The 15,639-nt window shown below is 47.0% G+C and overlaps 2 protein-coding genes across 3 annotated transcripts; one reads left to right on the top strand and one right to left on the bottom strand.

Annotated features, from left to right (window-relative positions):
• Positions 1 to 752: 752 nt before the first annotated feature.
• On the bottom strand, positions 753 to 5,675 carry Ypel4 (yippee like 4). 2 transcript variants are annotated; one of them, XM_047517575.1, is made up of 5 exons: positions 5,453 to 5,675; positions 2,660 to 2,983; positions 2,445 to 2,488; positions 1,943 to 2,051; positions 753 to 1,765 (listed from the first exon to the last, which is right to left on the bottom strand). In XM_047517575.1, the coding sequence occupies exons 2-5, from the start codon at positions 2,798 to 2,800 to the stop codon at positions 1,676 to 1,678; spliced, it is 384 nt and encodes a 127-aa protein (XP_047373531.1). In that variant the 5' UTR covers positions 2,801 to 2,983; positions 5,453 to 5,675; the 3' UTR covers positions 753 to 1,675. The 2 variants fall into 2 exon arrangements, with proteins under 2 accessions (XP_047373531.1, XP_047373532.1); XM_047517576.1 differs by lacking the exon at positions 5,453 to 5,675 and adding an exon at positions 3,157 to 3,887.
• A 4,060-nt stretch (positions 5,676 to 9,735) lies between these two features.
• On the top strand, positions 9,736 to 12,626 carry Clp1 (cleavage factor polyribonucleotide kinase subunit 1). Its single transcript, XM_047517852.1, has 3 exons — positions 9,736 to 9,829; positions 10,503 to 11,130; positions 11,572 to 12,626. The coding sequence occupies exons 2-3, from the start codon at positions 10,525 to 10,527 to the stop codon at positions 12,241 to 12,243; spliced, it is 1,278 nt and encodes a 425-aa protein (XP_047373808.1). The 5' UTR covers positions 9,736 to 9,829; positions 10,503 to 10,524; the 3' UTR covers positions 12,244 to 12,626.
• The last annotated feature ends 3,013 nt before the right edge of the window (positions 12,627 to 15,639 follow it).

Genomic DNA, 15,639 nt, shown 5'->3' with positions numbered 1-15,639 from the left:
TTTAATCTTTCAAGTGCTAGCATAGTCTCCCTTCTGGAGAACCTTCCTTGATTCCTCAGGTCTAGGCCGAGTTCCTTTCCTGTGAGTTCTGAAGCTTCCTCTGTGTTCTGCGTAGATCCTTTTAATCACATTGTCTGGTTGCTGTTTTAAGTTAAGCCATGAATCCCCAGAGCTTAATGCCTTGCCTAGCAAATAGGTGCTATATAAATATTTGCAAATGAATAAACCTGGAAATAACAATGCAGCTTATAAAAGGTGACTTATGATGTGTCAGTCTCCCCTATAGGTGCTGGGCACCCGAAAATAGTAGAAATTATCATTGCCCCCCAAATATTCCTTAGGTCACACAGTTGCATTGATAACCATGAGTTATTTTGTGTCATTTCCTATTAACAGCCAGGCCACACCTGAGCTAAAAGATTTTCCTTTTAGCCTTGAGATGTATCCATATGCTGACCAAAACATAAAACTAGGCCAAAAAACTATGGGGTCCAAGAAAACCCTTGTTCTGGAATGAGCCCCTTGGAGCAACCCAATCCTGGATCTAGGTAAAAGTGGACTTATTGTTAAGGGCTTCTGAAGACAGCAGGGTGCTTATAAAGCCCCATCCCTCCATAAACCTCAGCTGAATACTCATCCCTGGTAAAGGGATCTTGCCACAGACAAAGCAACTGCTGCCCCCTAGTGGTCTTAAGGGACAGAATCCTGGGGTATAGTGATGGGGATGGTATGGTACATGCACAAAGGAAAGTCAGAGGACAGGGCCTCACAGTTGCTTTTCCCCTTTTTATTAAAAATAGACCCAAACACTTTATATATCATACAAAAGTTTCTTTCGCTGGTGGCAACCACGGGAAAGACATCCCGTGGCGCTGATGATCCACCTCCCCTCCGGGGGACTGGGTCCCAGGGAACAGTGGCTGGGCTTTGGAGAATGCCCATAAAGACTGCTTGCTCTGGAAACAGCCAGCTGAGGGTGGGGGCTGTTCCATGGGCAGCTTTCCCACCCCATCCAATGGCAAAGATTAGATACTCAAAGTGCCTCTTTAGTGCCAAGGTAAACTAACGAGTGGAGTGAGATGGAAACCCCCTGTGACTTTATTTCCCAGGGCCTGGGATTTGGGATTTGGGTTTTTCCTTCCACCCCCATCCCCCTGCCCTGAGTCCTTTCTTTGCAAAAATGGGAGTCTCAGAGACTCTGGTCTCCTGGTGTCTGAGGCCAAAATGTCATTCCAACCTAAGCTGTTGCTTTGATGTTCTGTGGCCTAGGATCTCAGCCCCACAACCCAAGGTTCATCCTCTAATCCACTCGAGAAGAGGGAGGTCGAAATCTGATTCCTCCCGTGATCCTCTGCCTGAGTCCCCGGCCTGCCATCACCTCACTTTCCAGGAACTTGGGAATAAAAGGGCTCGCAACCATCCCTTTGTCCCCAGTTCTGTATTTCCCTGACTGCTGCCCACTCCTGAGCCTTTACACCCCTGGGGTACCCCAGACCCCTGTTCCAAAGGGGGCCTGGTAGTGATGTGGTGGAGGCAAGGGAGGTGTTGGTTGGAGCCGGGCTTCCCCCAGGGGTGGGGCAGTACTCATGCTGGTATGGACAGCTTGGCAGGGCCAGGGGGCAGGTGTGAAGAGGGAGGGGCATGCGGAGGAAGGGCATAGCCTGCCTGAGCCCCCTCAGTCCCAGCCATTGTCCTTCACCATGTGTGACATTTCAATGATGTACTTCCCTTCCTTGTACTTCTGGCTGGTCTCAAAAGCTTGTTCCTGTGGAGAGCAAAGTGGGTGAACACAGGACAAAGCTGTTCCCCTCCAGGTCCCACCTCTTATCCCACCCCATGGACCCTCATCCAGTCCAGTTCACTTCCCAGCTCCCTATTTCCTGGGACCATGCGGAGACCTGGGGCCTGGTCTACAAGGTGGCCCTCTTCACCCAGAACTTACGTATTTCCAGCCCAATGTGGTCTTGCAGCTTTCGCAGAAAATGTCTGCTACCGAGTGGAGCCCTGTGAGCAGGAGGCGCTGTTCAGCTGGCCCACAACCCACGTTGACCCTGTCTCAGGAAACAAGAAGGATCCAGCCCCCAAACGGCCAAAGGGACTTTCGTCTGGAGAACGGGGCCCCTGCCTTCAGCAGTCCACCCCATTATGACTAGTGCCTGGGCCTTTCTCCGGTGCCGTGATTTCAGTTCTGCCTGGACTCCTCACGGAGAACTGCAGACTGATTACCTGAATCCTTGCAAAAGGGGAGGCGAAGCCAAAGGTACAAGGTCACATTCTGGGCTGGGGGCACAGCACTAGTCGAACACTTGCCTAGCATGCTTGAGGCCCTGGATCCCATCCCCAGCACCCATCCCAATCACTTTCTAATGGCTCACGCCCTTCATCCACAGAGGAAAATTGTTCACACACACAAGCACACACGCACAAAGAAGAGAGAGACTCACACGGAGTTAAACAGGTAGGCTCGGCCATGGCTCCCCTGGAAGGACTGTGGAGACATAGGACAGACAGTGACCACTGGGTAGCCTCAGCCCCACTGCCTGAATCCCTCGGGCTGGGGGAGAGAAGAGCGTGGCTGCCTCATCCCCAGGTGATGTTTGGGCAACCTGACATGGGGGAGGGGAGGGGAGAGGAGGGGTAGACCCCCATTTTAGCGTACCTTGGAAATGAGCTCATCATGTTTGGCCAGGTGTGCGCGACAGTGCACACAGCTGTAAGTGCGGTGGCAGCGGGGCAGGTAGCTGCGGAAGGTCTTGGTGGGGAGGCAGGCAGGGGCCGGGCCAGGGTCACAGCTGGGCATGACAGGCTGGAGGACGATGCCCTGGCGGGCTGGAGGGGCTGGCGCTGTGCAGCCCCCACAGAGACGGTCGCAGGTGAAGCAGCGGAGCAGGTTGGCTAGAGCCGTGTTTCAGGGCGGGAGAAATGTGGGGGGCTGCCCGGCCAGGGCCCCCCCAGACGAGAACCAGATAGAAATGGAAGTCACCTGGGAAGAAGAGAAAGTGCATCGGAAGAGCTGTGACCTCATGAGGAGCCACTTCTGCGTGACTGGAGGAGGTGGGGCTCAGTTCTCCTCCATGCCTCTGTCCCTTGTCACCACCAACCCCTCCACTTGCACTGTCTCCCTGTCCCCTGGAGTCCCGTTCTGCTCTGGCAAACCTGGCAGCAGTTCCAGGCTTCTTGTGCCATAGCCGGGGAGTTGGTCTCTCTCTCCTGGGGCAGGAGCAGCTTCGACGATTTTCCACCGAGAGTAGCGCGCTGGCACAAACGCTGCCATGGGAGCAACGTCCTCTGCAAGGGCCCTGTCCTTGGCGATCCACTCTTGTGAGAATCTGTACCCTGCAAGCACTAGTAGGTACTCTGTCTCGGGCTCAGGGCTTATTTAAAAAGTTGGGGCTTTTCTGGCCTCCATGTGCAATACAGTTGGTCCCTTATACGCTGCGTAGGGAGGGCGGGGCGAGATGTGGTGGGAGCAGCAGGCAGGTGCACACGCCTGCTTCAGCCCTCTCATGGGGCCAGGTCCTGCGCTCTAGGACTCTTCACCAGGATTTAATGGATGTCTCCTTTAGTACCGAAGACTTCCCAGGTGGGTGTTCCCCTGTTTTGCACTGTGGGCCACTCATTCCAGCCCGGCAGGTGCACCCAACTGTCTGACCCTGGGTTCCTTGCTCTGTCTCTCTTAAGCACTGGGGATGGAGCCCATGTCTTTTCACATGCTAGACAAGCGCTCCACCACTGGGCTACCTCCCTCTCTTCGCTATCTACTCACTGGTCCCTTATTCCTGGGTTAAAGACTAAGGCATCTGGCTGTAGGAGAGAAGATATCTTCCCTTGGCAAATCTGACAGCTGAACCAATGGGCAATAGGTACCACGTCAGAGAAACCGGACTCCTGGGCTGTGCAGGGCTGTGTGTGGTACAGTGTGAGAGAGCAGTGTCCACAATAAACAACGGATGAAGGGGAAGACTCCTTATTTATAAAGGTTGTGCTTTGGGGCACAAGGCAGAAACTATTTCCCCCTTCTCCCAGGGGCAGGAACAAACAGCTTTGACTCTGGGTGACGGAAGGTGAAATAATTGCCGGGTTCAGATTAGGGATCTTGAAGATGTTGGTATCTGCCCACACTCCAGCCCCAAAGTGGCTGAGCGTGCTGGAGGCAGGGGATAAGAAGGGAGGTGTCTTCTGCTGGTTCTGATAAGCAGTTGAGGTGCCGCCTTCTTCACGGGACTGTCCGCCCGGCTGGCTGTTGTGTACGGTTCAGCCCAGTTCTGGTTCAGGGATGCCAGCTGGGTGCTCTGGCAATGCTAGACCACCAAGCGGAGGAAGCAGTGCTGGCTCAGATTGCCAGGGCGAACGGGCTCTCCCTGTCCTGTCCTCTGCAGTGGCCACAAGCGCCCCAGCGGTTCCCTTCTCTCAGAGGGCTGCCAGGCAGTTTCTCCACTAAACCCTCAAACTGAGACCATCTTCAGTTTCAGGACCTCTCCCCTTGGCAGGGCCCCAGGAAGACACCTTAGGCTGAATTCAGGGTGACATTGAATTCTGGCCTCAGGAAACGGGCCCTCCTCGATAGGAGATTCCTGTTCAGCCCCCTCTGCACATGTGTGCCTTCAACTTTGCCTGAGTTCCCCTCTGACACGCACCACCTGAAACCTCTACTACAGGGGGCTGGAGGAACAGGGGCCAGCTCAGGTCCCCGCTCTCGACTCCTTCCCCAGCCTCCGTTCGTCCCGCCTCCCTCCCTCACCCCTGCTTCCCCAAGGAGCCCGGGGGAGGTTGCACGGAAGGCCAGAAAATCATACAGGGGAGAGTGGGGGTCATTTCTTCTCCCCTCTCTGATCACAGGGAGAAGGAAGTTGGGCAAATGACTGCGGGGGGGTGGTGCAGGATAAAGGCGAGCTGAGTGTTGGGAAGAGGATGTTTCCCTGATGTGCGATGGGGCTGGACCGTGGGAGGTGGGGGAGAAGAAGGGCTGGCAGAGGGGAGGCCTGACAGCTGACAGCAGAGGCACCGAGGCGGAGGCTCGAGGAACCAGGTGCGAATCCCATGCCTCTCAGGAAAAAGAGACGGGGGAGGGGGACACCTGCTCACAATAGCTGTTCTCATCTGCTCTGAGATTTCGGCCCCCTGGGCTGACATTTTCGATATGGTATGGTCCAAGTAATTAGCAGCGCAGCCAGCTCCAAGGGCGGGCTTTGGGGGTCTGCACCAGCAGCAAAACAATGAACAGTGATGTCTGATGCTGCAGCCAAAGTTGCCGGAAAATAAGTGCAGGAATCATCAGAGCTTGGAGAGGGATGGAGGAGCCGAGAGAGAGGAGCGGAGGCAGCGGGGAGGGGGAAGGGAGGACAAAGGGTGGATGAATAATGCTTTTGCAAAGGGAAGAAAGCAACACGAAGCAGGAAGAGGAAATTTGCAAAGGGGGAAAAATCCATTTGGAGAAGGGCTGCCCCCTCACCTTGAGGTCTGCTCCAGAGATCTCCGTCTATCTCTCTCTCTCTCTCTCTCAATCTCTCAATCTTTCTGCTCACTCTTCTCTCTTCTCTTTCGGCTCCTTCAATGGGGAAGGGGATGGGGGTGGGGGAAGGTAGTTGAGGGGCTCGAGACTGGGGCTGCTAAGCTGGACAGCTGCTGGGGGGCCAGAGGTTGTCTCTCGTTCTGTACCTCGGTCTGTGGGTGAATGTGGCTGTGTGTTGTGGAACTGCATCATAACACTGTGAGTCATCCATCCCCCCACCCCCCCTCACCTCCCACGTCAGAGCAGGGCTGGGAGACACAGGAGGCGGGTTGGGAGGAAGGGAGGGGGCAGGCATCCAGGGACTGGGCCGGGGGAGTGATGCAAGGGAGTGGGGGCAGAGGGATGGGTGGAGAGGTGTTGCTGCTGGTGGTGGGCAAGAGGAGGGGCAGTTTGTTAAGGAGCGTGGCAGCATGACCAAGGAGATAGAACTCGGGGGAAGGACAGGGCTGGGCAAGGGAGCAATAAGGGTGGCAGGGCTGGAGGAAAGGAGATAGCAAGGCTAGTGAGGTGAGATGGATGCAGCCAGCCAGGAGGCGCATACACAAATTTAACATGATACATTTTCCTACTTCAGCTCAGACATCAACCCTGACGCAGGGAAAAGGATGTACTTGTTTTCATGGATGGCAAACTGTGCTGCCAAACTTGTACTATACCAGGTATTTCCAAGCTTCAAAGACTCCGTTTAGTGTCCCTGATCAAATATGACGTTTTGCACACAGGAACCTCTTATCAGCTGCCTCCAAATTACTTGTGCTTCATGAATGGAAACACCTACAACCTACATTACATAAGATTCTCTACTGGGCTATACACTTTCGAAGGCAGGTCCTCAGGGAAACTTCCCTGCATCCCAAGACTGCAGTGCCTAGCACAGAGCCCTGCATACAGAAGACTTACAAAACAGTAGTTGAGTTGCATCTTCAGATAGGGACCAAGTGTCTGGCTTGGACTCAAAGACACTTGAGTTAGAATCTTAGCCCTAGGCACTAGCCAAGTTACTGATCCTCTTTACATCTCAGATTTCCTCTTCTGCCTAATTAAGCTAATAATAAGTCATCTCATAGAGGTGCTAAGTAAGATAACAGGTAAATTCCCAAAACTTGCTTGGCACATGATAGGCATTTAGTAAACAGTAGTTAGTGTTATTTCAAAACCGCATTCTCAATTTATTATCCCTAAATCCAGACAGGATTTAATAATAAATGTATCCTGTCTGGATTTAGGGGGAAGAGGCATATGCCACATTTGTGTCTTATGGAAAAACTACATTTTTCCTTGCTATTTTTCTATCAGCTTTCAATTAAATCGAATTTGACACAGAAGACTTCTCATGGAGTGCTGTCCTGTGTATGTCACTAAAGTATGTGGACCCAGAACACATCCCCTAGGACAAACCCCCTTGTTTTCAACAAAGGCTAACATTCAGAAAATGAAGTCTGACAACAGAAAGCAGTGTTGTAGGTGATTTGCTTTAATTCTCACAGGTAAGGGGATAATGAGAAGCGTTGCTAGGTGGTATGGGGAAAAAAGGAATTCTGAGTATTTAATCCGGGACAATTCTGGGTTTTAAGTAAATTCTGAGAACAATGCAGGTACCTCGAGGGGTAATACCAGAAGTGTGGAATTGAAATGAAGAGCTGGGTAAAGAAAAGAGAGAAGTGGTCTTGTCTGGGCAGTAGATGAGAGTGAAAGCATACATGAAGGAGGCATTTGAGGAGCCATTGTTGAGGAGAAAAAAGAAAGATTAGTATTTACATTAGGCATTTTTGTTTTTTTTTCCCAGTGGTGGGGATCAAATCCAGGGCCTTGTATATTCTAGGCAACCATTCTACCACTGAGCCACATCTCCAGCCTGGAAGATAACTGGTTTTCAGGACATGAACTTAAAAGTTTGGTAACAAAATGTATACCAGTGAATTTAAATTAATTCAGGAACAAAATGATCAAGGATTAGATGGAGAGGAGAGTTGAAAGGACATATGAAGACAGTATTATATTTGGGGGTGGGGTGTAGATGGCAGGAATGCTTGGTGGAAGACTAAAAGTGAGAAAAGAGAGTGTAGGCAAGCACAGATGCTTTAAATGTTGTGCCCTTTTTCTGTGTTTAAGAAGCAAAATGGAGAGCACTCTAAAAGGGGTGGAGGCGAGGGTTCTGCTTAAATCTGCTTGAGATGGTTATACAATATCCAAATAAAGATGACCTTTGGGAAATTGGGAGAAATTGTCTCAAGGATGAGAATGTGGAGGCAAAGAGACAGACCTGGGAGATAGATTATAAGGAAATGAGAAAAGATGAGCTCACTCAGTGAGAAAAATTTTAAATTTAATTAATTAAAATTTATTTTTAACTTTTCATTATCATCATCATCATCATCATCATCATCATTTTTGCAGTACTGGGGGTTGTACCCATGGGTGCTCTATCACCAATCTACATCCCCAGTCCTTTTTATTTTTTATTTTTAGACAGAGTCTCCCTAAGTTGCTCAGACTGGTCTTGAACTTGCCTCCTGCTTCAGCTTCCTGGGTAACACTGGGATTACAGACATGCTTGGCCCCAGAGAGAAATTTTGCAATTGGAGGTCTGGATTTAAAATTTTGAAGAATGGCAAAAGATCAGTGGAAACCCAATGGTTAATTGAAGAACTAATGCATGCGTGGTGAATGAATAAAATAATAAAAGCAAACAATCAAAGAAAACTGAAAGATGAGGACAGTAGTGCTTGAAAAGTGAGTGCTAAGTAAGGCCAGTAGGAGAAAGACAAACCAGAAAATTTTCTCATGCATCTCAGCCTGGATTCAGCAGGTGAGCTGGGTTTAAAAACAAAGTAGTCCTGTTTAAAAAAATAAAGCACCTGTAAAATGGGGATGTCAATTATAGTATCTACTGCACGGGTTTCTTGCAAGATTAAATTAACTTATACCTGTAAAGCCTGTATGATTAGAGTGTGTGGCATCTAATACTACCTAACTGTTTGCCATTATTATAATCATTATATAACTGGGTAGAACTCTGGATTCAAGTTCTACCTCTGCTACTAACTGAATGAATGCCTGGGCAAGGGCTTGCCTTAGCCTCCTCCCCAAGATGAAATTGGAGATAATGAAGCTAACTATGCAGGGTGCTGTGAAACAATACCTGAAAGGAATTTAGAACATGGTAAAGTACTAAATAGACAATATATATATATATATATATATATATATATATATATTTTTTTTTTTTTTTTTTCAGTGCTGGGGATTGAATCCAGGGCCTTGTGTATATGAGGCAAGCACTCTACCAACTGAGCTATATCCCCAGCCCTAGACGATATTATTATAGCCTCCAGACTATACTAAAAACTTAAAAGCTAACATCAGATATTTCCTATAATGCAAGGATTGTACTTAGTGCTTTACGTGCATCATCTCATCCCATCTTTATAACAACTTTAGGAGGTTGGTTACTGTTGTTATCCCCATTTTAGAAATAAGAAATGTCTGAAAGAGAGGAAGCCTGTGATTTGCCCAAAGTCACACAGTGAGCAAGCAGTTCAAGATTCCAAAGAGTAGGCTTGTGAAAAGAGGATTACAGATGTGGCTGAACCTGTTGGCTGCAGGGTATATGACTGACCTTGTATAACTATCAGAGATTTAGGGAGGGAAAGAGTTCCCAACAAAACTCCCCACTCAGTGGAAGAGGTTGTTGGGTAATGGCTGACTTAAAAGGTAACTGAAAAAGAATCACTGAACTTTTATTCTTTCTTTAAAGAAAAAAATCTTTCTGAATGACTGTGTCAGGTAGAGATGTCAGCTCGGTGTCGCCTTTGACGGACGGTATTCCTCCTGTCCAAACCGGGGCTTTGCTTATTTTCCCCACTTCCTGAATTGTGGACCTGGCAAGCAGGCCATCGTGGGGAGAGCCAGTGAGTGCCCCTTCCTTTCTGGCCGCCCTAGCCTTTCCTGGGCTGCAGGTGGGGCAAGACCCTGCAGCCAAGGCGCCTTGGAAGCGTCCGCGCCTCCCGCGGGTGCGTAACAGCCACGCCTTCCGCCGACTACGTCAACAATACCTGCCCCACCCACCTCAGCCGTCACTGGCGAACAACTCCTAACTACATTTCCCAAAAGGCCGCGCGGCGCGCGTGCGCACTCACCCGAGCAGGCCGGTACACGTCCCAGGGGGCGCCGCGCGGCCGTGCCTCCTGCCACTGCGCAAGAGCGGAACCGTGTTTGTTTCCGGCGTGCCTCTGGCGGAGCGCGGTTTGTAGTTGTGTGTAAGTCTGATCCGGGAAGGCTCCGGACGTTGCTTGTTCGTGCGCGCGGGCTGTGCAGGTGAGATGATAAGCTCGGGAACACAGATGTCGCCTTCTTGGGCCCGGGCAGATTTGGGGGTGTCTGCGACAAATGCTGGACCTAGAACTGTGTTCAGAAAGAATTTTTCACGCTCCCGCAGGCCTTGTTATCCCCTGAACAACACTGTATGTCAGGAAGTGGAAGTGCCCCCAGATGACAACTGAGGGGAAAAAGCTTCAGAGGTTGATTGTCTAATGACACTACCGGTAGTTGCTGGGCCAGGTCTATATTGTTGAGTCCAAGCCCGGTGTTCTCTGCTTTGCATCCGAATGGCAGACGCCCTTTTCTTATGGACTTGAGTTTGGGAGTGGGCATCTGTTGCCACCTTGTCTGGAGTATGCCAACAGTGTTGAAGGGAACAATGAGGATGATCAACCTCTCGTCAGTTCCTGGGAGTTTTTCCTCAGAATGACGCCTGAGTCATTCATTTAGCGAACTTATTGAGGTGCTTACAGTTTGTCAAGCCCTATTCTAGGTACTAGAGGTAGGGAGCAAACAAGAATGCCCAACCCTTACCTTCTAGTAAGTAAACAAAAAAGTGAGACTGATGGTAAAAAGAAATATGGTGGAAAAATAAATGGGAAAATCTATCAGAAGATTTTGAACAGAGGCCTAACTCATGATTAGATCTGATACTTAATTTGTGTTGTAGGCACCGTGGCTACACAGAAAAGATGGGAGAGGAGGCCAATGATGACAAGAAGCCAACGACTAAATTCGAATTAGAGCGAGAAACAGAACTTCGTTTTGAGGTGGAGGCTTCTCAGTCAGTTCAGCTGGAGTTGCTGACTGGCATGGCAGAGATCTTTGGCACAGAGCTAACCCGAAACAAGAAATTTACTTTTGATGCTGGGGCTAAGGTGGCTGTTTTCACTTGGCATGGCTGTTCTCTGCAACTGAGTGGCCGCACCGAGGTGGCTTATGTTTCCAAGGACACCCCTATGTTGCTTTACCTCAACACTCACACAGCCTTGGAACAGATGCGAAGGCAGGCAGAAAAGGAAGAAGAGAGAGGCCCCCGAGTGATGGTTGTGGGCCCCACCGATGTGGGCAAGTCCACAGTGTGTCGCCTGCTGCTCAACTATGCAGTGCGTTTGGGCCGTCGTCCTACTTACGTGGAGCTGGATGTAGGCCAGGGCTCTGTGTCTATCCCTGGTACCATGGGGGCCCTCTACATTGAACGGCCAGCAGATGTTGAAGAGGGTTTCTCTATCCAGGCCCCTCTGGTGTATCATTTTGGCTCCACCACTCCTGGCACTAACATCAAGCTTTATAATAAGGTCAGAGCTGGAGCCAAAGCGGGTGGAGGGAAGGTCTGCTTTCAGGGTAAAAAGCTGTGGGGAAGGTCGGTAGCTAAAAATGCACACTTTTCTCTCTCATCTTATTGCTCCTACTTGTATTACTGCCACATGATTTCAGAAAAGGCAGTTTCAAATGTGTTAACTTTAGATTGCTAGACATTTTTGTGGAGTTATTCTTAAATTTCCACTTAAGACATAAAACAGGAAGCATAAACAACATAAAAATCCATTTACAGGGTTAAAAATCAAAGACATTAAAAATGTCATTTTTGTGCTGGGGGTATAACTCAGTGGTAGAAATAGGTTTGTTTTCCACACAATCATCTTTCTTGGACCTCTAACCACTTACTCCGTAGAGGAACAGAATAGCCTTGAATTTGTCTAGTGTTTTTGTTCTCATCTTGATCCTTTCTTTTGCAGATTACATCTCGTTTAGCAGATGTGTTTAACCAAAGGTGTGAGGTAAACCGAAGGGCATCTGTGAGTGGTTGTGTCATTAACACCTGTGGCTGGGTCAAGGGCTCTGGCTACCAGGCCCTAGTGCATGCAGCTTCAGCTTTTGAGGTGGATGTAGTTGTGGTTCTGGATCAAGAAAGACTGTACAATGAACTGAAACGGGACCTGCCTCATTTTGTACGTACTGTGCTGCTCCCTAAGTCAGGGGGTGTGGTGGAGCGCTCCAAAGACTTCCGGCGGGAATGTAGGGATGAGCGTATTCGTGAGTATTTCTATGGATTCCGAGGCTGTTTCTATCCCCATGCCTTCAATGTTAAATTTTCAGATGTCAAAATCTACAAAGTTGGGGCACCTACTATCCCAGACTCCTGTTTGCCTTTAGGCATGTCTCAGGAAGACAATCAGCTCAAGCTAGTACCTGTCACCCCTGGCAGAGACATGGTGCACCACCTACTGAGTGTTAGCACTGCTGAGGGTACAGAGGAGAACCTTTCTGAGACAAGTGTGGCAGGCTTCATTGTGGTGACCAGTGTGGACCTGGAGCATCAGGTATTTACTGTCCTGTCTCCAGCCCCTCGCCCACTGCCTAAGAACTTCCTTCTCATCATGGATATCCGGTTCATGGATCTCAAATAGAGATCAGCAAGAAGCCTTTCTTTCTGGAGCATAGAGATCTTCTGGCCATCACCAAAGACAAGTGGGCTGAAATATGAGACTCTTCTGAGATCAGCTAACCAGGAAACTAGATTACTAGAAAACATATATTCTACCTCTTAAAACAGGTGAAATCCTGATCAAACCCTGAATCAAAAGGAGAAACATGAAAATAAAATTCATCTTATTAGATGCCACTTCAAATTCTCCTAAGACCCTGCAGAATTACATTTCTTTCACTTTGCTACCATATGGACTTTTTTTTTTTTTTAAATCACCACTTTATATTCCGTATTAGTACTTGCTATCTCATTCATCCAGGATGAAAGTGTGAATTTAGAGGGACTCCTTCTAATAAACTGCCAACTTAAAAAATGTTTTTAATAAATATTTTTACCATCTCATAGAAGGTCTAATTTTTAAAATTTTTATTTTACCTCTAAGTGATATAGAAACATTATTGGAATTATTTATTGCTCAAATGCATAAAGGGAAAACCAAGAACCTACCTGTGAGTCAAGCAAGTGAGTTTTTATGATGGTTCCCCTGGGCATTTAGGTAAATAGGTGGTAAATCTGTTGTCAGTGCTGGATTTACCCTGAGGGGTGAAAGAGGCTGGCAGTAATCAATAGGATGAGATTTCATATCTGGTGGTAGCTCATTTTCTCTCCACTACAGTTAACTTTTTTCCAGTGTTGTCTATTTGATTGGAACCAGATCCTAAGTCAAAGTTTAACTTGAGCTTTCAGGTGGTAAGAAGCTGGGACAGCTCATTTAGTGTGAGCTCCTACAAATAGACTGATGTCCCTAGTTTGTGCTTGGATTACTTATGTAGCTGATGGCATTCAGCCATTCCTTCTTTCCAAAAATATGTAGATTATTCCACAAACCTACTCTGCCAGGAACCATTCTAGGTGGAAAACAAGATGAAGATTTATAGTAAAGGATAAACAAACTTAAAAAGGTAAGTACTATACAGAGATTTAAATTTGGCTATATGAAGCTAGGCACTGTGGGGCAGCAGCAACTTGGGAACCTGAGGCAGGAGCATTTCAAGTTTAAGGTTATCTGAGCAACTTAGTGAGACCGTTTCAAAGTTAAAAATAAAAGGGCTGGGAACATAGGTCAATGGTAGAGTGTTTCAATTTGGTGACGAGGTAGTGATGAGGGGAGGTTACAATAGATTGGGTGGTCAGGAAAGTCACTTCCAGAGCACACATTCTGAGTAAGACCTGAATGGCTAAATGATGTGACAAAACCTTCCTGGTAGAGGAAGAGTGTAAAACCCTAAGAAAGGAATGAGTTTGAATCTGGTGAAAGAAATACCAGTGTAGTAGAATGTAGGGAACCAAGACAAAGTAGTAAAAGATGAGGCTTGGCGGGCAGCAGAGACCAGATAATTTAGGGCTTTTATAAATCAGGGACATAACTTTCCTATGTTTCTATATAAATACACCACCAGTGAAACTCCACATGATGTACAACCACAAGAATGGGATCCCAATTACGGTAAGTTATACTGTGTATGTGTAATGTGTCAAAATATAGTCTCCTGTCATGTATACCTAAAAAGAACAAATAAAAAATCAGGGTGAAGAATGGATTTTATCCTAAGAGCAGTGCTTAAGCAGACAATTGATATAATCTGCATGTTTAAAAGATTGCTGCTGTGTGGAGAGTGGATTGTAGAGGCAGTGTAGAAGCAAGGGTACAAAATAGGATACTGTTGTGGTAGTCTCAATTGGAGAATTGATGGGGGAATTGGACTAGGGCAACAGGTGGAACTGGTGAGGCCTATCTCTGCTTTGGGCTGTTTTGAAGGTAGAATGGTTAGGACTTGATGAGAATAATAAGGAAAGAAAACGGAATTAAGGATGATTTCCATGGGCTTTGCTTTAGTTTTTTTTTTTCTTTTTTCTTTTTAAATAGCAATTAGATTGATTAGGAGATTAGGGAAACTCAAGGAGGGAGGCAAGGGAATAACAATGTTTTGGTATTGTTAAAGTTTTGCTATTAGTCATTCATATAGAGATGTAACAAATGGCTAGAATCTGAAGGGTTAGAAAAGTTAAGGCTGAAGGTTCATGAAAGCCACTGGTCCTATAGAGGGCATTTAAAACAGAATACTGGATGAAGAAATTTAGGGACTGTAAATGGAAATGAGAAGGAAGCAAAGGATGGAATTAAGAGTTCAAACAGGGGCTGAGGATATACTTCAAGCTCTTAATTCTAGCCATGCACAAGGCCTGGGTTGGATCCCTAGCACTATAGAAAAGGGGAAAAAAGCATAAAAGGAGCTAGCAAAGGATACTTTACTATGGATCTAGAAGCACTGATGTATTTCAGTATTGACATTGAAAAGATTAATCTTGGAATGGTGTGGGTAAAAGCCCTGCTGAAATAGAATGAAGAGATAATATCAACCGAGGAAGTAAAGAACTACAGATAATGGGCACAGTGGTCCTTGCCTGTAATCCCAGGGGCTCAGGAGCCCAAAGTAGGAGGATTGTGAGTTCAAAGCCAGGCCTTAACAATTCAGTGAGACCCTCTCTCAAAATAAAAAATAAACATGGACTGGAGATATAGCTCAGTATTTAAGAACCTCTGGGTTCAATTCCTGGTACAAAAATAAATAATTACAAGTCTTTTAAGCTTTTCTAAGAAAGGGCATTGAGAGGTGGGAGGAAGTGTTGGGGCATATGGTGTGAAAGGATTTGTTTTTTAGATAGGATGATGCCTCTCCACAGCCTATAGATGGAGAGAAATTAATGATGGATATGGTATTTTCGACAGCATTTTTGGCTGCATGTTTAAATTTTTTGAAATAACATGTTAAAAATTAGGAAGAAAAAGCTGATGTGCAAGGGATGGAATTCAGCACAAAGGAGAGGATTATCCTTTATCATAGGCAGACTTAATTTTTTTTTTTTTTTTTTTTTGCAGTAGGTGGGAGAGGCTAGGTATGAACTTAGCCTTGTGAAAGCTAAGGCTACACTCCCATCCCCAAGCAGAGACATTTCATGAGGACAGGAGGGAAGATAGCATTATTTGAACAAAGAGGTTTAAAAAAAGTCATTGGTGGTTTAGATGCAAAAGGGCATTCCTCTCTGCTGAGCTGAACTAAAAGTGACCCTGTGGTTTGCCATCTATAGGCACAAGAAAATGCAACTGAAGAAGGTTCAACATAGAAACCTACATTAGAAAAACTATAAGGAATAATTTGTGTGTGTGTGTGTCAAGCTGGGGATTGAATATAGTCTTGAACATGCTAGGCAAGTGCTATAGCACTGAGCCACATTCCCAGGCAAGGAATAAAAACTTTAAACATCAGAGTAATATATTTCCAGTATGATGATTTGGCTATTCCATTGTTTTAAC

Source organism: Sciurus carolinensis, chromosome 11, assembly GCF_902686445.1.
Source record: "Sciurus carolinensis chromosome 11, mSciCar1.2, whole genome shotgun sequence".
NCBI lineage: Eukaryota > Metazoa > Chordata > Mammalia > Rodentia > Sciuridae > Sciurus > Sciurus carolinensis.
This window is presented reverse-complemented; position numbering and strand designations above follow the sequence as displayed.

Bases quoted from the DNA above. Each gene is read 5' to 3' on its own strand.
- Ypel4 (XM_047517575.1), bottom strand. From the start codon at position 2,800: ATGCCCAGCTGTGACCCTGGCCCGGCCCCTGCCTGCCTCCCCACCAAG. The intron at 2,489-2,659 runs GTACGCTAAAAT...ATGTCTCCACAG, and splicing joins ATGATGAGCTCATTTCCAAG to TCCTTCCAGGGGAGCCATGG. The intron at 1,766-1,942 runs GTAAGTTCTGGG...TGCTCTCCACAG, and splicing joins CCACATTGGGCTGGAAATAC to GAACAAGCTTTTGAGACCAG.
- Clp1 (XM_047517852.1), top strand. From the start codon at position 10,525: ATGGGAGAGGAGGCCAATGATGACAAGAAGCCAACGACTAAATTCGAA. The intron at 11,131-11,571 runs GTCAGAGCTGGA...TTTCTTTTGCAG, and splicing joins ACATCAAGCTTTATAATAAG to ATTACATCTCGTTTAGCAGA.